This window comes from Dendropsophus ebraccatus, chromosome 4 (genome assembly GCF_027789765.1).
Source record: "Dendropsophus ebraccatus isolate aDenEbr1 chromosome 4, aDenEbr1.pat, whole genome shotgun sequence".
In the NCBI taxonomy this organism is placed as follows: domain Eukaryota; kingdom Metazoa; phylum Chordata; class Amphibia; order Anura; family Hylidae; genus Dendropsophus; species Dendropsophus ebraccatus.
Genome location: NC_091457.1, coordinates 26,201,311 through 26,225,043, shown reverse-complemented (window position 1 = coordinate 26,225,043; position 23,733 = coordinate 26,201,311). Strand labels below are relative to the sequence as shown.

Sequence of the window (23,733 nt, the reverse complement as noted above, 5' to 3'; positions counted from 1 at the left end):
AGCATCAAATCTGTACCAACAAATCTGCTGCGTATTTGCTGCTTATTTGTTGCGTATCTGCTGTGTATACGGTGTGTGGGTTTGTACCCTTAAACTGATTTGCGCTGCCTTTTCAGATAGCCAAGGTTGTAATCTCTTGCCCCGGGTCCTCTCGCCCTCTTGGGCTGCACTTGTGACTGAGCTGTGAGCTGCAGCTTTATAGCACTTGAGTTCACTTTTGCAGCTACTAAAAGTTCTTTCATTCCTTTCATCTTCTGGCTTTGGAAACTGAGTGTGAGATCTGGTGTACTCTCTGTATCCTCTTCCTTTTGCTCTGTGGTTGAGCGCTGGGGGGGTTGAAGAGGTTCCCCAGGCCTGGACTCCCTGCGAGGGGCTCTCCTCCTGTTATCATCAGAGTCCTCATCTTCATTCGCAGAGTCAGAGTTCACTAGTGTCACCTGCTGTCTCACCTGAAAAGGAGAATAAGGTAATTCTATGGCTGCCACAGACCTGATAGTTTTATTGAGAAGCATGCGCCTACCAATAATTCCATTGGAGATCACTAGCCTAACACACTAATGCCCCTATTCCACGAGTCGTTTGAAGGAGCAAACGAGCGCTATTGGCGCTCGTTTGCTCCTCGTTCCCGGCTCGCTGCCGCCGCTATTCAACGCGGCTGCAGCGAGCGGGTGGGGGCGGCGGGGAGCTGCGGGGGGGGCTGCCCGGGGGATCGCTGATCGCCCGGGCAGCCCATAGGATACAGTAGCGCCTGCTGCCGATGCTCCTATTCCACGGAGCGACGGCAGCAGATCGCTGCTATATCAGTCGCTTGTTTTTCAACATGTTGAAAAACAAGCGACTGCAACGATCAGCCGACATGAACGATGTCGGCTGATCGTTGCACTCTATTCCACGGGACGAATATCGTTCGTAGCGGTCGATATCGGCCAATACGAACGATATTGCTCCTCTAAACGACCCGTGGAATAGGGCCTTTAGGCTAGGTTCACACTACATTTTGGCAATCCGTTTTTTTGCAACGGACACAAAAATGAGACTATTTTTTTACATGCACAAAAATGTAAACTTTTTATACTGGAATTCAATAGAAAAAAAACGGATGCACACACACACACACACACACAATCTGTTTTTTTCTATCAGTTTTTTTTTGCAAAAAAACAGATTGCAAAAACATAGTGTGAATCCAGCCTTACAGCTACGCCACAACTTATATAGTATGAAAAACATTCATGCAAACAATTTTATATGTAATAAGTGTATGTGCTGATGTGAGATTTATGCTTACCTGTGCATCAAATCTACCAAGTGATTGGACAAGGAATGTTGCCCATCCCACATGTAGAACAGGCGTAGGGCTATCTTCTTCCCATTTACATATGCCATCATAAAATCGGAGAAGATTTGCAAAACATGAAGGGTGCTGAAGTGCAGATCCAGTCTGAGAAGTAAACAAAAAGAAGATCAGAAGTACTACTCCTGGCTGACAAGGCAGTGGTAAGAACTGTGCCGCTCGCTCACCGGACTGTCTGATGTGGCCTCCTCTTTTAGTAGATTTGGTAACAAGTCATTCGCAATATCAAATAGATCTTTGTAGATTTCTTCATCTTCACGGCAGTAATTATATCTAAAAAATAAACACAAACATTTTACACACATCTACATCATAAAAATGAAAGTCCGTCTGTCCTCTATAGACCTCCAAACGGCTGAACCGTTTGACCCACAGATACATTGGGTGCCCGGGAAGGTTAGAGCGAAGGTCCTGTCTTTACCAGATGTACAGGAGGGGAGGGGGAGGAGCGCCCCATAGAGATGAATGGGAGAATCTCCACACTGCACACACAGGTGATATAATTAGCACTGTAGCTGCCCAGCAGAAATGGCAGTTGGAAGCCTTAGCAACCAATAGGATTACTACTTTCATTTTCAAAGGGAGCTGGAATCTGATTGGTTGCTAGGGCAGCTGCCTTACAACAGATCCACAGAAATAAATACTGTATTGCAGTGAATTTCCTGCTGCGGATACGCAGCAAATTTGATGTAAATAACTGAACACAGCATCAAACCTGCTGCGCATCAATCGTGTGTTAGCACCCTAAGGGTACAAACACACTGGGCAATTCCGCAGTGGATTTCTCGCTGTGGATCCCTGCCCTGTGCACTCAATGGCAGACAAGCTTGCAGCAGGATGCACATCCCGCCGCGAGTTTGTCAGCAGCCCAGCCCGTTAACCCCCGGCCGCCGGAGGGTACACATCAACTGCTCCCTGCTCCGGATTGCTTCGAGGCTCCTGCCGTCTTCATGTCCCCCTCAGCAGCGGGGCAGCGCACCGATTGGTCGAGCGGGACCTGCAGGAATATTCGCAGCGAGACCCGCTGCAGAATCGCCCAGTGTGTTTGTACCCTAACAGTGTACAGTGTATAAAGAGTGTATACAGTAAGGGGGTTACCTGCCGGGTGGTGGTGCTAGGGAATGTATACAGCATGGGGGCCACCTGCAGGGGGGAGTGTATACAGCATGGGGACTACATGCAGAGGGGAGTTTGTACAGCATGGGGGCAACCTGCAGGGGTTAAGTGTATACATTAAGGGGGCAACCTGCAAGAAGGGGGTGGGGGAGTGTATATAGTATGGTGGCTACCTGCAAGTGGGAGGAGTGTATACAGCATGGGGGGGTGTATACAATATGGGGACTACCTGCCGAGAGGGAGTGTATACAGTATAGGAGTACCTGCAAGGAAAGGGGGGGGGGGGGGTATACAGTATTAGAAACTCTGAAACCTCTTCTGTGTTGTCCTCCCAAGGATGATAGGTAGTGCCTAAGAGGGCTAGATTATGATGATGCAGGATTGTGTATGCACTTATAAGCTGCAGGTTTTCTGCACACACACTTTACTTATGGTCTGCAGTCGGCGGGGGAGGGGGGCCCCTAAACTATACAATACAGGTATACAGGACCCAAGAACTATACACTACAGGTATAAAGGACCGCCACCAGCTATATACTACAGGTATACAGGATCTCCACTAACACTTGTATATAGCCAGGCTCAGCATAACACTGCCAATGTTGTATATAACCAAGTTCTGTATACAGTCTGATCACATGACATCTCAGTTTGGCTATAAGGTATTTAGGATGTTTCAAGTTTTTAGTTTATTTCTAATGTGCATAAGCTACAATTTACATAAACAGTGCAGAACTGTTGTGGTATATAGTGTATAAAGGTATATATAGGGCTCCTGGCTATTTCCCCTTAAACAAAAAAACAAACACACACAACAAGGGCGTAGATTGGCCTCCTGGGTGACCTTGGAACAAATCTAATTAACACACTGACACTTTATACCCGGGCAGCACCGGATACATTTTCTAGTATATGTGTGTCGCATTATAGCTCCGTAAAAATTTAAGAGTTGCATGTAGGCAAAACATGGTCAATGGGCTCAAGTGTTGAGTTAGGAATGATGAGTGAAATAAATATCTAAATACTCAATATAAATCCTTACTCTTGAATAACAGTAGCCGTCTCAGCCCAAGCCTTTAGTGCTTCTGGCACGTTCTTGTTCCGGCAGTGATAAGCAGCTAAGTAAATGTGAGGATACATATGCTGATTTTCATAATGAACACGAGAAGACTGTATAGCCTAGGACAATGGAGGAGAAGCATTACAGAATCACATTTACACTTTTTATTAAGAGCACATGTAATGTTATATTCTTACTAGAGCACATTATTTGAATTTCAATACTTTCAAGACCAAGGATGTTTTGGGCTCTAATGGGGATATCCTAATATTACACCTGTAAGGGTATGTGCACACTGAAGAAAAGGTGAGGAATCCGCTCTTATTTCAGCTTGAAATTCCTTCCGTGAAATATGAACAGAGCAATGTCCCATTGTGTTCAATGGGATTTCCACTCTGTTGTCCGCACGGCAGAATTTCAGAGCAGAAATTTCTGCCGCAAATCTGCTTTCTGCCCAAAGAATTGATTTGGGTGGATTCTGCTAGAGGAGTCCTATAGAAGTAAATGGGGGCTTAAATTTCGCTTGCATTCTGCTTGAATTCCACTTGTATTCTGCCAAAGCTGAATAGGCGAGGAATTTGAAGCAGAAAACTTTCCTCTTCAATTCCTCAGTGTGCGCATACCCGTATGTAGGATAAGTGATAGGTATCTGATCAAAGGAGGTCCCAGTTGGACCCACTCTTCATGAAAACAGTTGCTGGAGTGCCCCTGTTTGAAGTGGCGGCTGAAGGGGGTTTCCCGCCTACATAATTAAAACTCGTGCTGAGTGGTTCCCTTTAAGGCCAATTGTATCTAAACTTCTCTATCAGCTTTTTTATGGGGAACTGTATCGAAGCTAACTGGCCTGTAGTTATTGGGTTCTTCTTCTTGTGGATGGGTATAACCATTCAAATCCTGCTGACGTCACCTCTGTTCTGACTCGCTTGATTCTCATGTGCATTTGAAGACTGGAAATCAGCGTCTTCAATGAGTCTTTATGAAAGCGCGCTCAAAGATGGATAGAAAACTCCGACTTCCAGGTCCTGAAGATGCAGCACAGATGGAGGTCACGTGAGCACCAGCGGGAATAAAACATCAGAGCACCGGAATAACGTATTCCTGAGTATTCTTGTCAGCCAGAGAGCCAATAAAACAAAATCAAGGGGAGTGCTCTTTTTCAAGGAACAAAGCAGGGCCGGAGTATAACAGACTGAAGTTGGTGGCATGGGGCAAATATTTTAGGTCTGAGGTAACCTATATTGTGTGACAAATGTAGTAATGCCGGAGCACCTGACAACCATGCAAAACATGTCACAATTGCAGCATGATGTCTAATGTATGGGGCAGAAGCTTTACCTGATGCATAATATAAGCGGACATTGCAAGAATACATTTTTAAGCTCAACCATCCCTCTGAAATCTGCCGGGGCCGTTTCTTATCATAACACCCCAACCGCAACAACAGATGTACCTGAGGTGTTGAAGGGAAAAATGGGCCATATTGTTTAGAGTAATGCTGCGTTTACACGAAACGATAATTCGCCCAATCGTACGATAACGATGTTGGAGTGACGATTTTATTTTTCATAATGATCAGCGTTTAGACGGTACGATACATCGTACGGAAATTCGTTTTGCGATCGCTTAAGCCTATTGGTTAAGTCAGCGAACGACTGTTTACATGGAACGATCTGCGAATTTTTTGCGAACGACGATTTTAGAACATGTTGTAAGATCAAAATGAACAATTTCTCGTTCGTGGTTTGATCGTTCGCAGCGATTACACGTACGATTATACGTACAATTATCGTTCGAATTCGATAGTTATCGTGCGAATTCGCACGATAATCGTTCCGTGTAAACGCAGCATAAAGGCCAGGTATATAATTCTCTTAGGGTCCATTTACACAGAAAGATTATCTGCCAAAGATTTGAAGCCAAAGCCAGAAACAGACTATAAACAGAGATCAGGTCATAAAGGAAAGCCTGAGAATGTTCTCTTTTCAAATACATTTCTGGCTTTGGCTTCAAATCTTTGGCAGATAATCTTTCTGTTTAAATGGGCCCTTAGTCTTATAGACTAGCATCATAATGCCGTCTCGGAGCAAAGTCTTACTCACATGGGCACACAACATGAAAAGAGATATGTGGGAGCAGGTATCTCCCCACCCACATTTTAGATGTTTTTATCAGTCGGAGTGTTTAGACCCTGACTGATAAAAACTTTTAAAGGGTCTCTGTGACAGGCATGCTTTAAAGTTCGTTTGTAGTGTTTTTTCAGAAATGATTATGGTGCTGCATGATGCACAACAGTCATTGCTCTAACGTGACTGTATTTTGAATTTGGTACCAGAATAGGTTTCCAAGTGGAACCTTATGAAACAGAGCTTCCCACTCCATCTCGTGAGAAACCCAGCAGAATGCAAGTCTATGGACCCTATTACACAGGAAGATAAAACCTTATATAGTTCGAATTTAAAACATTGGTTCGTGTAAATGCGGTCTTTTGAGCTAAACCTAAAATCATTGTTAGCAAATTGTTCACTAATCATTCAGTGTAAGGGTCCGTTTACACACACACACAGATTATCTGACAGATTTTTGCAGCCAAAGCCAAGAATAGACTATAAACAGGGAACAGGTCATAAAGGAAAGACTGAGACTTCTCTTATTTTCAAATCCATTTCTGGTTTTGGCTACAAATATCTGGCAGATATCTGTCAGATAATCGGTGTGTGAAAATGGACCCCAAGGGTCCATTTACACACAAAGAATATCTGCAGAAGATTTGAAACCAAAGCCAGGAACAGATTTAAAGAGAGGGAAAATCTCAGGCTTTCCTTTACGACCAGATCTCTGTTTATAGTCTGTGTCTGACAGATAATCTTTCTGTGTAAATGGACCCTAATTTGTCAATTTGCTGGGATCAGATGGAGTAAACAATTGTAGTAATTAATTACTATCATTCTGCAATATGGTGAACAATTTCAGGTAGCTCTCCTTTGATCAATTATTGTTAAAAGTTGCTTTGTCTAATAATAGGACCCTATGGCACTGGGTATCTCAGTGGAGACAGGGCCTAATAAAAGACAGAGCATGAAGCATTTTACATTTATAAACACATTACTCTGCAAACCATAACAGATACCCCCCCCCTCCCTTTTTCACCATTTTTTATTATTAATATTTGTACCATATAAAGCAAAAAAAATAAAAATAGCAATGCTGGGGTTAGTCACCTTGTGATAGAGCTCAAGAGGTTTTGGACGTCCAGGAGTTAGAGATAAGTCTTCAAGGTCTGCCAAGTTACCCAGAGCCATTGGGTACCTAAGGACAAAGATGCTCTCAGATATCAACAAAAATCTACCTAAAATTAACATTTACTGGAGAGATTCCCTTTTACTGTGCACTGGTGTAATCCATCTACATGACACCAGTCATGGAGAAATTACTGTGACTTTAGGAGTCAGCAGGTTTACACAGTCGCCAGGTAGTAGCCAGTTTTGGTGCAGACGCTTTTATTTCATGAACAGAAGGGATGCAGGCACGTTCTTCATTTCTGTGTAAGATTCTCTGCATGCAAAACTTACTGTCACTGAATTTACGGTATATGTATAGATCTTATATTTTACTGCATCCAGCTGTCAATTTTCGGGACACACTGGCTCATATTTAAAATTTCCAGACAATAGGGAAAAAAAAAAAAAAAAAAAAAAAAATCTGCTTCCAATTCAGTAATACAGTTTTATTCCTGTTTGCGTACAGAGGCAGCAGTGACAGGAACACACAGTGCCGCCATCTCCTGTAGGCTCAACTCGGCATTGTCTGGAGGTCCAGGTGTCGATCACTATAATGGTCTAATAATGCAGCCTCCAGAAAGTCAAGTGAAGAGGTCAGCCAGTACCCTGCTCTATACTGGAGGGCAAGAACCCTGAAACAGCTGTCTACAGATGGGTCACCTCTGCTTCTGCATAAGTTTTAGCTTGGCCCAGCATGAGCTGCATCTCTTCCCGCCAAAATTTAGAGTGTAACGGACTGCATCCTTAGACTGACCCTTTAAGCATGGTGTTCTGTGTGCAGTAGGTTTTTATAAAGATAGGGTCCTTTTACACTGCCCCCCCTTTATTGATTTTTCAACCCAACAGCGTGCCATAGGTCTAACTAGCTACAGTGCCATCATAACTCCGTATAATCAATCTAATCATTGCTTATAAAAAGGGATTTAAACACTCCTCATTTAAAAAAATGAAAGTTGACTGCATCCTCAAGGGGTTAAATTTATCAGAATACCACTTCTAAAAGGATTAGAAAAACAGCGCCACACCTGTCCTCAGGTCATGTGTGATATTACAGCTTGGCTTTATTCACTTCAATAAAACTTTTGAGAGTTTTTCTACATAAGACTTACTTCTCCAAGTGTCCTCCATCATACAGCAACCAAAGTAAGCACTAGAATGAAAAAGATGCATAGATATTATAAATAGTAAAAATGATGCAATCTATTATTACAGAACTTATTCCAAAGAATACCTATTGCATTTTGCTTAGGGCTGGACAGCTGCAAGGTTATGCTCCCTGCCACCTGCCACAAGGCTATACCATCTATGCAGCCACTTTCCTGATATCCTCATGGGAATCAAGAGGTCTTATCAGTCTGTCTGCACATGCTCAGTGGTCCTCAATATTCACAAGGGCCCACTCTCTCCAACCATTAATCTGCAGCTATATATCTATACTGTGCATAGCCAGCCAACCACCAGTATATCCCTATACTGTGCATAAGCAGCCAGCCACCAGTATATCCCTATACCGTGCATAAGCAGCTAGCCGTAAGTATATCCCTATACTGTGCATAAGCAAGCAGCCAGCCAGCCACCTATACCGTGCATAAGCAGCCAACCACCAGTATATACCTATACCGTGCATAAGCAGCCAGCCACCAGTATATACCTATACCGTGCATAAGCAGACAGCCACCAGTATATACCTATATTGTACATAAGCAGCCAGCCGTCAGTATATCCCTATACCGTGCATAAGCAGCCAGGCTGGAGGGGAGACAAAGCAGTGCAGCATGGCACTCATTCTCCTGTGTATCAGAACACTGTAAGATACTGTTCTGTTCAGCATCTGTCACTAATTTATGTTACCCTCAGATAGGACAGCATAAACCTAGGTATCTATTCCCTTTAAAATGGAACCATCACCACCAGAAATATGAAGGACCACAGGCTGGACAGCAATTAGTCAATGTATATGAATTAGAATAGACTAGATAATTTACCTGCTGTAACTGCAGCAATTCCAGGCTGTCTGTGTGGGCATCTATTGAAGGATTAATGGCACACACCATAAAAGCCACTTCCATGTGACGGTCACAACGCAGGTATCTGCCATTAAGATACAACCAGCTCTAGAAAAATAAAATAAATCAGGTTGTTGTTTCCATATTTATAACACAAAGCCATACTGCCGTTTAAATAAACTATTGTTGACAAGTCGCTCTTAGGGTGGTATTACACAGGCCGAGCAGGGCCCGATAATACCTGTAAATGAGCAGCGATCTGCTAGATCGTTGCTCGTTTACTGGGCCTATTACACGGCCCGATAATCGTTTGACAAGAGCTGCAAGGACATCGTTACCGATGTCCTTGCAGCCCTTGCTAAACTGGCATACATTACCCATCCACGTTCCAGGGCTGCTCCTGCCGTCCGCTTCTCCCGGGGTCCCGTGCGCGCTCTAGCTTCACAGCGGCCTGTCAGCTGGTAGGACAGCAGGAGCAGCCCTGGAACGTCGATGGGTAATGTATGTCGTTAGTCGCCGGCCACGCACCGCTATTACACGCAGCGGTGCGCGGTCGGCACCCGACGAAAATAGGGTCTAACCTATATCAACGATCAGCTGATGATCGTTGTCATCGGCTGATCGTTGCATTTATTACACGGAGCGATAATCGGCCGAATCGGGCCAATTCGGCCGATTATCGTTCCGTGTAATAGTACCCTTAGGGTCCCAGATATCTGGCAGATTTTTGCAGCCAAAACCAGGAATGGATTTGAAAAGAAGAGAAATCCTTTATGACCTGTTCCCTGTTTAGTCTGTTCCTAGCTTTGGCTGCTTCTGAGCTGAAAGAGTCCATTGTGTGGGGGGAGATCTGTGCTGTTCTCTTCCTGGATGCTGGATGATTCTATATGAGCAGCAGTGTAATATGAAGATATCCTGTGTAATATAGAGGAGGAGAAGAAGCCATAAGTAGTGCAGCAGTAACATCCGTCCTCAGTGCGGTGTTTTTTCTCTGGGAGAAGATTGTGTGTTTTTCTTCAGTGTTCTATGGATGCCGCAGGCTGTGTGTGTGTGTGTGTGTGTATGTATTTGCTATGGCTGTGTGTGTGCGCTATGGCTTCAGCAGGCTGTGTGTGTGTGTGCGCACTATGGCTGCAGCAGGCTGTGTGTGCGCGCGCTATGGCTGCAAGCAGGCTGTGTGTGTGTGCTATGGCCTGCAGCAGGCTGTGTGTGTGTGCGCGCGCTATGGCTGCAGCAGGCTCTGTGTGTGTGTGTGTGTGTGTGTGTGTGTGTGTGCGCATGCTATGGCTGCAGCAGGCTCTGTGTGTCTGTGTCTGTGTGTGTGTGCGCTATGGCTGCAGCAGGCTGTGTGTGTGTGCTATGGCTGCAGCAGGCTGTGTGTGCATGCGCTATTGCTGCAGCAAGCTGTGTGTATGTGTGCTCTATTGCGTGCCCCCACAGTGACTCTCTATTTCACTATGTGTGACCCCATCTATATTACAGGTATCTGGCATTGTTAGCAGTGTATCTTTGTGTATGGTGAATATTTAGTTAGAAACATAGAAGACTGTCAGCAGGAAAAGACCACCTGCTCCATCTAATCTATTTCTGAGTTGTTCAGGACATGGAGGCTGGAGGCTGGCTGCATCCACATAGGAGAAGCTGCTTTGTATACAGTATTCCTTTATTCACTCAGAAGTCGCCCCAGGATCATGTAGGACATTAGGGAGAAGATGCTGAGCCAGTGTGATAAATAACTCCCCTGGTATCTGACCAGCCATTTATGAAGGAGCAGGAGTCGGAGTGGGGAGTCAGAGTCGTTCCTAATAAAATTCAGGAGTCGGAGCTGCGGCTTACCGACTCCACAGCCTTGGGTTTGATGATATGTCAAAAGTTGTTTTTCTTGACAGGTACGGTAATACCGTAATACAGTCAAAATAAGTATTACGGTCATTTAATGTTAGTAAAAAAGGAAACTTTTGCCACAATGTCACAAAATCAGCTGGGGTTTAGATGCGGAGACCCTCAATGATTGTTGAAACATGTAGGGAGATGAGCTCAGCTAAGTGCTTCCCTCCCCTATTGCTGCATTAGATAGAGGTCAGTGGGTGTCTTGGCACCCAGATCCCCAACTAATCAACACATTTAACATGTCTCTGAGGCAGACAGGAATACAGAATATCTCAACTCCATAATCCACAGACTTGTAAACACAGTAAATTTTAAGACAATGATCACTTTATGTGGGGATAATAAAAATAAACGAAATTCAATACGCAGGACAAAAATGGGTTGTACAATGTAGGTCATGTTTCTTGGTTTTAAAATTGTTCTGCGTATATTGAGACTCTTCTCCCCAACTCCTATCACTCCTGATGAAGCTGCTGTATACAATATCCAGGCAGCCTCATTCCTCTGAGGTTCACAGCTATTATTTTCCTGTGGTACTTACTGTCAGATATTGATACTATTTGCACATTTGGCTTTTTAGGGATACTTCCTGTATCAATTTGTTTTGTTCACAGCTTGTATAATCTGCATCAATAAAGCTATTTTATAGCATGGGTTATATGTGTTTCTTTTTGTGTATGTTGCACCCTGAGGTTTCTTTGATAGTGGTGGTGCCCACCCTTGTATATGTTGTATAGTTTGTAGAGATGAGCGAACCTCGAGCATGCTTGAGTCCATCCGAATCCGATCGTTCGGCATTTGATTAGCGGTGGCTGCTGAAGTTGGATAAAGCTCCAAGGTTTCCTGGAAAACATGGATACAGACAATAACTATATCCATGTTTTTTAGATAGCCTTAGGGCTTTATCCAACTTCAGCAGCCACCGCTAATCAAATGCCGAACGATCGGGTTCGGATGGACTCAAGCATGCTCGTGGTTCGCTCATCTCTAATAGTTTGTTACGGACACAGCAACTACCAATATGGACAATCTACTGGCATTTATCCTAACCAGGAGTATGTGCTAAACACAAGCCCACCTTTTCAGCTACACCAGAGCTCACAGACTGTCCTCTTCTGTCCTCATTGCCCTTCCCATGCCATGTTACTTCAGCCGTCTCTTCACCATCTTTTCCAAACACTACCCAAGCATGGTCCTCAGACAAAGCGAGATGTACATCAGAAAGACCAAGTACTTGACAGGCAGCCACAACGGCAAACGCCACGCCTGGAGAATCCAGCTTTGTACCTAGGACAGATACAGACTAAATGTATTTAGTAACCTCATTATGAATCATTTTCCTGCTATATTTGCTTGTTATATTAACCGCTTAGTGTTCAGGTTTACTTTCACATTTTCATTTTTTCCCTCCTTGCCTTCTAAAACCTGTAACGCCTTGACTTTTCTATATACAGAGCCATATGATGGCTTGTTTTTTGCAGGACTAAATTTGACTCCTTTAATTTTACTATAAAATGTACAGCGAAACAAATTTGTGGGGTGAAATTTAAAACAAAAACAAAGTGTAAATTAGCAATCTTTGGGGGACTTTGTTATTATACCATTCAAGTTACAGTGACCGATTATCTGTATTCAGTGTACGAGTGCGATTACAGTAGTACCCACTATATCAAGTTTGTTTTATTTAAGTAATTTTTTTTCTGATTTATCATGATACCAAAAATCTGTGATTTTGGTGTTTAAGTTTTATTCATGCCATTTAACATGCAGGATAAAGAATAGTGTATCTTTTTAAATCATACAATTTTGCATGCAGCGATAGCAAATATGTTTATTTTTATTTTAGTTTACATTTTTTCTTTTGAAAAATGGGAAGAGTTTAACTCATTATGGGAAGTTTTTTTTTTTTTTTTTATACACACACACACACACACACACACACACACACTTCAGTTGATTGGCAGCAGTAAGATGTGCCTTGCAGGGGGAGAACCCTGCGCTGTATAGAGCTGTACAGCAACACTAGATCAGAGTAGGAGACCGCAGGGCTTAGGGCCCTATTCCACAGTAACGATAATCGGCCCCATTTGGCCCGATTCGGCCGATTATCGTTCGGTGAAATATAGAGAACGATCGTTCATTTAGGGCCAGACCTTAAATCATCGTTCCCCCACCAGCATTGCTACGGTTGAATAGCGGTGCGCGGCGGACAACCGACGATTTCAGAAGCGCAGCATCATACATTACCGGTCAGGTCTTCTCTGCGCGGTCTTTATCCCCGGGTCCCACGCGCTCTATCTTCCGAATGGCCGGTCAGCTGACGGAGCGCTCAGCCAATCTCAGGCCGGGACTGTCAGCTGACCGGCCATTCGGAAGATAGAGCGCGCGGGACCCGGAGATGAAGACAGCGCAAAGAAGACCTGCAGGTAATGTAGGATGCTGCAAGGACATCGGTAACGATGTCCTTGCAGCCCTCGCTCGACGATCATCGGGCCGTGGAGTAGGCCCAGTAAACGAGTGGCGATCTAGCAGATCGCCGCTCATTTACATCGTTGTTCGGGCCCTCCTCGGCAGACACAAACCTTGGTGGCAGAAGAGGGGGCAGTGATGCCCGTTTTACTTCTGCCAGTCAGCTGAATAAAAAAAAAAAAAAATTATATAATTATATATACACACACACACACACACTTTTTTTAAAATAAACGTATGTTACAAATATATGTAACTTTATTAAAGAAATGTATTGAAATATATCCGAGTACCCAGTTAACATATTAGTATTATGCATTAAATGGGTAGTTCACTTAAATATTTTTCTTTCAAATCAACTGGTTCCACAAAGTGCCACCTATACTTCTATTAACCCCTTCAGGACCGGGCTAATCGTCATTTTTGCGGTTTCGTTTTTTCCTCCCTGTGTTTAAAAGGCCATAGCGCGTGCATTTTTTTCACATACAGACCCACATGAGCCCTTATTTTTTGCGCCAGTAATTGTACTTTGCAATGGCAGACTTGATTTTTCCATACAATATGCTGTGAAACTAGCAAAATTATTCGTGCAGTGACGCCATTTGTTCTATAGTAAAAAATTACATGTTATATATGTTCCTCAAGTCAGTACGATAACAACGATATGTAATTTATACAACTTATTTTATCTGACTGATTTTAAAACCTTTAAAAAAAAAAAAACTAAATGTGTTCAAAATTGCTCTATTCCCTGCCTTACAGCCAGGGCTGTGGAGTCTGAGCTAGTTTTGGCTGGAGTCAGAAAAAATGTACCGACTCAGACTCCAGCTTTAAAAAAAAATCTTTACAAAATGTAGAATTGAATTTTGATATGAATTTTACAAGTTTTGCTCATAAATACATATTATGAGCAACATTCTAATAGGACACTGGCCCTATTACATAAGGGTGGGCATGGAAAAGTTGTTTCTGAGTAGGAAGAGTCCATTGTGTGGGGGGAGATCTGTGCTGTTCTCTTCCTGGATGCCTGTATATGAGCACAGTGTAATATGAAGATATCCTGTGTAATATAGAGGAGGAGAAGACACAAGTAGTGCAGCAGTAACCTCTGTGTGGTGTTTTCTCTCTGGGAGAAGATTGTGTGTTTTTCTTCATTGTTCTATGGCTGTAGCTGTGTGTGTGTGTGTTCTATAGCTGCAGCAGGCTGTGTGTGTATGCTATGGCTGCAGCAGGCTGTGTGTGTATGCACGCGCGCTATTGTGTGCCCCCACAGTGACCTATATCACTGTGTGACCCCCTGTATATCACTATGGCTGACCTCTATATTACAGGGATCTGGCATTGTTAGCAGTGTTTCTTTAAGTATGGTGAATATTTAGTTAGAAATATAAAAGACTGTCAGCAGGAAAAGACCACCTGCTCCATCTAGTCTAGTTGTGAGTAGTTCAGGACATGGAGGCTGGAGACTGGCTGCATCCACTGTACACACAGGAGAATCTGCTTTATATACAGTATTCCTTTATTCCCTCAGAAGTCGCCCCAGGATCATGTAGGACATTAGGGAGAAGCTGCTGAGCCAGTATGATAAATAACTCCCCTGGTATATGACCGGCCATGTATGAAGAAGCAGGAGTTGGACCTGCTAAAATTCAGGAGTCTGAGTCGGAGCTGCGGCTTACCGACTCAGCCCTGCTTATAACGCTTATATCCTTAGGTCTATGGGGCCGAGTAAGGTGTCATTTTTTGCGCCATGATCTGTTCCTTCTATCTTGCTTGCGTATATGCGACTTTTTGATCACTTTTCATTTCAATTTTTCAGGATTTCATGTGACAAAAAATGCGAAATTGGTGTTTTGGCGCTTACGCCATTAACCATGCAAGATCAGGAATGATATAATTTAATCTGCCTACTACACACCAGGAAAAGGGGACTATAATACATTTAAATGCAGCTGCCATAGAAAACCTCTACTGCTCTCCAGATTTGTAAGAATACCCCACTTTCTGCAGGACATACAGCAGCTGATAAGTACCAAAAGACTTGAGATTTTTTAATAGCAGTATGTTACAAATCTCTGGCACTTTCTGCCAACAGTTGGTGGACTAGTCCTTTAACATGCACAAGGTGTACGTGTTTTGTTCTTACCTGTGACAAAGCTGAAGAGTGACTGGATATGCGCTCTGTCTTTGAAGTAAGATCGGCTCAGGCCATTCCAGATGACGTCAGATACTCTACGAATTAAGTCCCGACCCGATGCACCATTCTCACGAGAATAGCAAGACAAGTCCACCGCGCCTCGAGTTTGGGCAGTGAATCGGGCATACAGGGCTTGGACAACGGCTAACTCCAGGGTAGGGAAATAAGGAGCCCCTTGTTGGGAAGACTCTGGCTTGTTGCTGCCGTCATCGGTTTTCCCTGCACCAGTCCTTGACGTCTCCTCTATGCTGGTGCTCTCTTCACTTGCTACCTCCTTGTCTTTCTTAACCTCAGATCCTTCTTTTATGGATTTGTTAGCTTCTTTTTTAGTTGCCCTACCTGTGATTTCTTTATGACCAGTCTCTTTTTCTTTCATTGCTTGCGTCCCAGGGACACTTTTTCTTCCCAGTTCATTTCTTGCACCCCTTTTGCCATAGTCTGCCTTACCACCACCTCGGGCCCCTTGATTTAATAACTCCCCGCGTTTTGCCTTTGTTCCTTTTCCGCCAATTTTTGACAATAAATCCTGTCCTTTTGGCAAGCTGGTCACATTTGTGGGAACAACACGATTAACTGCTAAAAAGTGCTCAACAAAGCCTAATGTAAGCGAGAGCAAAGCGAGATCAGGCTCGGGGCGGGATAACTCCCATCGGAACAGGTTAACCAGCGACTCCAGAGAACAAAGAGGGAAAAAGGATTTCTGAGCAGGTAGAAGACCCATATTATCGAAGTCGGTCTGTGTGGATAAAGATTGCCAACAAAAAGAGGAATTGGGTGAAAATTACATTATATAACAAGTTCGACATAAATGTTATGAAATACAATTTAATAAGCAAAAATAAGCATGAGACTTTGCCTGTCCAGCCAGTCAGATACCACCACAGCCTCCGATTTGCTAAGCAAGCAATTTATCATGCCAACTTTGAACCTTAAAACTTTGTCCATCTAGAACAGGGCCCATGTCAGCAGGTTTTTTTTTTGCTTTTTTTAAAGGTGAAAATGTGCTTAAAGGGGAACTCCGGATAAGGAAAACTTGTTTTCTATTAAAAGTGCATTAAAAGTTATATAGATGTGTATATACAATGTATTACTGTATCTGTGCGGTTCTGCCAAACTGGTAGCTGATAGAAATCCAGGAAGTGAAGAAAAATGACCTCTGTGCCAATCCACATTGTTTCCTGCTCCTTCTGCTATCCCCACAGGCTGATGATGCAGAGAGGGGGCAGGGCGTGATTCACCATCTCTGACCGGCCCGAAGCAGGTGTTTTAACTTCGCTGATTGTGCAAAAGTCTACAGTGAAATTAGGGCTATGTTCACACATGTTGGAGTGTCATTGCAGCACTGTAGTATCTGCACAAAAATGATGCTGTAACACAGATAATGCTAAACGGCAGAGAGGATAAGGGCCGGCACTGCCAATTCCACCTGCACAAAAAACAAGGCATAAACAATATATCCCATGTAAGGGTATGTGCACACTTAGTAAATAGGACGGAAAGTCCGTCGCGTAATCCGACGCTCGTGCCCGCTCACAGACAGCAGCAGGCGTGCACACCTCTGCCCGTGCCATAGACTCATGAACTCGATCATTCTTTGGGCGGAGGAAGGAATCTATCCATAGAATGGAGTCTATGGCATGGGCGGAGAAGGCACGGGCGGACAGCGGCGGGCGCGAGCGTCGTATTACGCAACGGACTTTCCGTCCTATTTACTCAGTGTGCACATACCCTAAGATAGTATTGAATAAAGTCCTTTTTGTTGGAATCAACTTTAAAGATAAATTATGCTTGATCATAATGTGTGTGTGGAAAGGGAAAAAAAAAAAAAAATTATTTAAAAAGTTCTTTGCTTTATTCCAATATCAGCATTACAAGTAGAGAATACAGCGTGCTGTGCGGGTGGGACCACAATGAAATGATAAAGTACGGCAAATAATTCAGTAACACAATGAAACTGCAATGTGTGAACACAGCCTAGATGTTCTGCAACAGATTTGGGCGGGGAATGTAGTACGGTGTACATCTGCTCAACCAGGAAATACAGAAACACAAAAGAGAACAACAGTGGGGATACTAGCTATATCCTGTGGAGAGCTCAGTCTATTTAGGCCTGAAAACCCCATTAAATATATTTCTCAATTTTTTATAATTTATTTTCAAATTTCCCATGTTACCATTTTTTATTTTCAAATAATGCTGAAAACCCTTGTACTTTTAGGCTATGTTCACACAACGTGAACACTCGGCCGTTCCGTGACCCCGGCCAGGTCACGGAACGGCCGGTCTCAGCCCGGATCATCCCGGCCGGTACTTAAGTACCGGTCAGGTGATCTTTCCGGCCGCGGAGCTCTGATGCGGGCGCATCCCATAGCCCACAGTGAAACAAGCGTCCGGAGCCGCTTGCTTCACTGTGTGAACTGACAGGTCTTTCTGCGGCCGGAGTTCACTGAATTCCGGCCGCAAAAAAACTGACATGTCAGTTTTTTCCGGCGCCGCATGGCATCCCATTGAAAATAAGGCTATGTTCCACCCCTCAAAACTACAGCCGTAGTTCTGCAGCGAGAACTACGGCGTAGTTTTACGTAGTGTGAACATAGCCTTAATTCTGGCCACTAAGCAGACACCTGCTGTTCCATAGAGATCACTTTCAGCGCTCTCCCATCATCACAAGCAGCATTACAGTGACAGGTAAAAGCTATACAGGTAACAGGATCCACTATTCAGAACAGGTGATGGTAAGAACGCCTCCCTGCACAGCTCACATAGCATGCCTAAAAAAACTCTCTACCATGAGTCAATGAATCAGCTCCCAACTACAGCTTCATATAGTCAATGAGGTGGTTCTAAGGCAAGTCTCTAAATACCGTTAACAGAGTGACTTAAATTACTAAGTTGTGTATGGTGTAGATATAGATTTTTTTCTGCTGGAACACCCCTTTAAGGGGGGTTATCAGTATTTTTTTCCCTATTAAAAGATAGACGTTTAGGATATGATTGGTTGAGTTTCCAACTTCCAGCACCCCCGCTGATCAGCTGATTGTCAGGCCTGCTTCATCCATGGAAGTAATGCTGCCCCTTCACTTCTTACCAGGCACAGCTTCAGAATCAGTAGTGGCACCCCTTTAGGCTAACTTAAGTTGTTAAAATATTTCTATAGCTCGACGACCCTCTCGGCCGGCCTCCCGAAGATATCATTGTCACAAGATGGCGGACGGGGATCGACACGAATCAAGTGAGTATAGAGCACTACACCCTCGGGTCTAGCATGGGTGGGGTGGGGGAACACGGGGAAGGGGGCCATTCACTAACATACATTACAAAGTTGTATAACTTTGTAATGTGTGTTATTTAGTGAATAATGGTTTAGCGCCGCACTACCCCTTTAAGTGGCCCTATAAGTCAATGTAATGACAAGGGAAAAACCAAGGCCAGGTATCCATCCACAGCTGTCTGTGGATGGATACCTGGCCTTGGTTTTTCCCTTGTCATTACATTGACTTATAGGGCCGCTTAATATGGTGGTTTCCTTACAGGAGCCACCCCAAGGCTGGGTCCTTCCCGGAGGGATATCTGGCTACTCCTGTGTTTCAAGCCTCTTTGATGAGGTTCCACATGTTCTTTTGAATATTCACGTTTCCCAGGGGGCAATGCACCTAGGACTTCACTGCATTGAGCGCTTTCACTAGCAGCCAGCAGTGTTGTCATTTGGCTGGACTCCCTGAGATCAGTTCTCTGTTTCTTTTACAAAGTACGCAAAAGCATGTTGGACCACGCTTTTGCATACTTTATAAAGACTGATGCAAGACGTATACTTTTTTTTGTTAAAGCTGCTGTCGGTATAACTTTGATACCAGTTGATTTGAAAGAATTTTTTTTTTTTTTACTAGTCAGTGAACTCATGAATGTCTCATGATGTTATAGCTTGTTCCTGTTAGTTCTGATCATACTTATTATATAACAAACAAAATTGTTTGTGCAGTTCCTTGATATGTATGACCTGCATCATGTTTAGTAAGCAATAAATATATATATGTAAAAAAATGCTCAACAAAATTGTACAATTGTTTATTTTTTTTTTTCAGTTTTTTTCTCCCACAGATAACTTGCCCTGTAAAAAAATAAGGTGATGGTTGATAAAGAAAACAACAAAATAAAAGATAAAAAAAAAAAACTCACCAGGATGGGAAGGGTTTAAGTGGGTATGATCATTAAAAAAAAAAAAAAAAAAAAACTCATAGGTCAGAGTGTTCAGATCCCAAGGATCACCAGAATGAGCCATTGGTATGCGCTTAGCAAATAGGTGTCAAACTGCGGCCCCAAAGTTGTTACAAAACTTCTATTCCTATCATATTTTAGCTGCCCAAGCTTGATGGGAATACAGTAATACCTCGGTTTTCGAACGCTTTGGAACTCGAACTGCTTGGTATTCGAACGGAAATTTACCCAGAAGTAGTATTTGGAATTCAAACTTTGCTCGGTTTTCGAACGTTTTTGCGAGCGTGGATCATGGGTTGTACCTGGCAAGTTAAGCAGTGGTGAGGCTTCACATACAGTACAGTGCTGTATAAGACTGCTGGAGTGCATATACAGTGCAGTAGTAGTACAGGCAGTGCACCACCATCTCCCATACATTACAGTGCTTGGATGAGGGGGGGACGGGGGACGCTATACAGTAAAGGATGGGTGAGGAGTTGGTGACTACTGTATTATAATTGCTGATTCTGATGAACATTTCTTATGTTTAATGTCCTGTACAGTATAGTGCTGTTCTGTACTGTACTGTAGTGATTATATTGAGCATTTATCAGTGTAATTAATGAGTATTGTAGGTAATTATTGGCGGCTGCTGGAACCAATTAATCACATTTACATTATTTCCTATGGGAAGACAATGCTCGGTTTTCAAACTGCTTGGTTCTCAAACTGCCTTCCGGAACCAATTAACTTTGAGAGCCGAGGTACCACTGTAGTAGTTTTGCAACAGCTGGAGTGAGTCTCTCCCAACTCACATGACAGAGGCAGTTCCATAATGCAAGTCTCTGAAGCCATCTCTCTCCTATAGAAATACAACACTAATTAACAGTCGGGGCCAAATCACTTAGATCCTTAACATAAAGGCTAGTGACAGGTACTATTTGGGGCACTATAAGACGCCTCTGTGTAATTCTCGCCTTAGTGAGCACTCACACGTTTTGTCCATGGATAATGTGCAACGGACTGGAATGTGCTTCTCTTGGCATCACGTATTATGATTCCAAAAGCTCCAAAACTGTCCCCACGCTACTGTACTGACACAGCATCAGTACAGTAGCGTGAAGATTTAAAGAGGACCTGTCACCCCCCCGTGCCAGGGTGACAGGCTCCCACCCCCCGCTGGAGCACCCTATGCTCACCTGATCCCGCCAGGTCCCGCTTCTGGAGGTGGCCCAGTCCAACGCTCATAGAGAATGACAGGCGAGTCCGACGCTCCGTCATTCTCTATGAGCCTTGGACTCATCTGAGGAGCGCACGCGCCGGGCTTCGGGCGCTCATATCTCAGTCACCCGACCACCTCCAGAAGCGGGATCCGGCGGGATCAGGTGAGTATAGGGTGCTCCAGCGGGGGGTCGGGAGCCTGTCACCCCGGCACGGGGGGGGGGTGACAGGTTCCCTTTAAAGTCACTGTTACAAAAAACTTGACATGTCAGAGAGAAATGTGAAAGGACTTGATAGATCAGGGTCTCTGACTGATTGTGAGAAGAGCTGAAAAGTCTGTCTGTGCTCAGAGCGGTCCTTTCCCGGCTGATAAGATAGCCTCATAATAAAAGTCTATGGGGCACACCTTTCCTCGCTGACACAGAGCTAGGAGCAGACTGCCCGGTCCTCTCCCCCTCCTTCAGACCACTAAATTAAAACTTGACACGTGTCAATCGTAAGAACCGCAACACTTTTTACTGTTTCGGAGCTTCCAGGATCATAATGACGCATGGTACTGGGAGTTCCGCATCTAATGTGCACAGTAACCAGCGAAAGTGTTAATGCCCCATAGACACCTAACCTAATGAAACCAAAATTATAAAAAAATAAAAAAGGTACATATCATTCAGCCAATAAGAAAAGCGGGTGACTCACATCTACACTGTCTTCTGGGTCTAAGTCACTGGACAGGCTGACGGACGTCTTCTTGCCCTTGGACTTAGGTTTGCTGATTCGCCGGTTCTGATTGGGCGTCTTCTCTGGACTTTCGCTTTCGGTCTCATCGGTCAGATCCAGCAGCTTGTACTTCTTGATCAGCCGGGACACTGTGCTCTGGTTACAGTTTAGCTGATCTGCGATCTGGTACTGGGTCTTCCCACTGCGGGCGGCTTCTATCACTAGCTGTTTTACCTCATCAGTTAGAGGCTTCACCATTATTATACCTGGCTATGTCCTGACTACACTGGCGATGACACTGCCAGCTGATTACATACTAAGTGAGAACACACAGTCCCTGAAGGCTAGACGCCCGCCAGTCATAGAAGCATCTCCCCCCTCTCCCCTGCTGTGCCTCAGGTCACCGACACATCATGCCTGACAAGTAACGCTACATACAGGCTGACTGCAGTTCACACGCCGCCGCACTCACCTTCTACACAATGAGGATACAACTTCCGGTCTGTTCGTCATCTTCCCGGAAGTACTCGGGCGCTTCACATAGCCGCTACAGCGAGAGCTGATTGGCTGAAGGAAAAGGCGGGAACGACGCTTATAGTCTCCTCAGTATCTCCCCGTCTACCTCACGGCGCTGGTGCGGCTTTTGTTTATATCCTTCAGGAAGCCCGGGAATCCCGCTGATATCGTCTCTCTTAGCATCACTGCGCACACTATATACCGCCTGTTATCTGAGTCCTTATAATAAGACACGGGTGACAGGCAGGAAGATAGAATCGAGCACCTATCCCTCCTGATGGTGTCTTTACAGGGACCCAATAAGGTGCTAATGCTATTCAAGCAGGTCACCCCTTATACTGCATTTAGCACTTATTTGTGGATCAAGCCTATGGATCTTATACGTATGGCTTTTACATCTAAACCCAAGCACAGTGATAAGTTTAACTTTTGTTTTGCCTGACTTTATGAAGCCAGACACTCCCCAGGATAGGATGGTTCGCAGACAGCTGATGTATGTATCAGTAACATAAGTTGGGGACACGCCCCCTTTATTGTTTTGTGTTAACTTTTAGGTTACAAACCCACTTGCCGGATCTGCAGCGAGTCTCCTTGCTGCGTTTTTGCAGCGAGACTCGCTGCAGATCCCGGCCCTATACTTTCAATAGCAGAGAAACTTGCAGCAGGGATGTACATCCCTGCTGCGATTTTGTCTGCAGCCCGCCCCATTAACCCCCCGGCCGCCGGACATTATACATTACCGGGTCCCCGTTCCTGCTTGCTTCGGGGCTCCCGGTGTCTTCACGGCCCGCCCGGCCAATCAGTGCCCTGCGGCGGGGCAGCGCACTGATTGGCCGGGCGGAACGTGCCGGGAGCCGCCGAAGCAAGCAGGAGCGGGGACCTGGTAATGTATATCCTGCCCGCCCCCCTGCAGCCCCGATCGCCCCGCAGCCCCCGGCCGCACGATCGCCCCACAGCCCCCGGCCGCACGATCGCCTGCAGCCCCCGGCCGCACGATCGCCCGCAGCTCCGCAGCCCCCGGCCGCATGATCGCCCCCAGCCCCGCAGCCCCCGGCTGCACGATCGCCCGCTGGGGGCTGCGATGCTGGGGGCGATCGTGAGGTCGGGGGCTGCAGGGCTGGGGGCGATCGTGCGGCCGGGGGCTGGTGGGCTGCAGGCGATCGTGCAGCCGGGGGCGATCGTGGGGCTGGGGGCGATCGTGCGGCCGGGGGCTGCGGGCGATGGTGCGGTCGGGGGCTGCGGGCGATCGTGCGGCCGGGGGCTGCGGGCGGTCGGGGGCTGGGGGCGATATACATTACCTGATCCCGGCTCCTGCTTGCTTCAGCGGCTCCCGGCACGTTCCGCCCGGCCAATCAGTGCGCTGCCCCGCCGTGAAGACACCGGGAGCCCCGAAGCAAGCAGGAACGGGGACCCGGTAATGTATAATGTCCGGCGGCCGGGGGGTTAATGGGGCGGGCTGCAGACAAAATCGCAGCAGGGATGTACATCCCTGCTGCGAGTTTCTCTGCTATTGAAAGTATAGGGCCAGGATCTGCAGCGAGTCTCGCTGCAAAAACGCAGCAAGGAGACTCGCTGCAGATCCGGCAAGTGGGTTTGTAACCTTATAGAGAGAATATGGGGCGGTACTACTCATGCGCAATGTATTCAAGTATTGCAAACTTAACATATGCGTCAGAGTACCTGGAAATTATCATTGTGTGCGAGAGATTTCCTAT

General features: G+C 45.1%; 1 protein-coding gene across 1 annotated transcript; it reads right to left on the bottom strand.

The window, feature by feature from the left end:
• Window positions 1-89: 89 nt before the first annotated feature.
• On the bottom strand, window positions 90-21,968 carry MEN1 (menin 1). The gene is made up of 10 exons (XM_069968207.1): window positions 21,482-21,968; window positions 15,320-16,106; window positions 11,783-11,991; window positions 8,794-8,922; window positions 7,918-7,958; window positions 6,749-6,836; window positions 3,513-3,649; window positions 1,522-1,627; window positions 1,289-1,441; window positions 90-449 (listed from the first exon to the last, which is right to left on the bottom strand). The coding sequence occupies exons 1-10, from the start codon at window positions 21,758-21,760 to the stop codon at window positions 90-92; spliced, it is 2,289 nt and encodes a 762-aa protein (XP_069824308.1). The 5' UTR covers window positions 21,761-21,968.
• Between the last annotated feature and the right edge of the window lie 1,765 nt (window positions 21,969-23,733).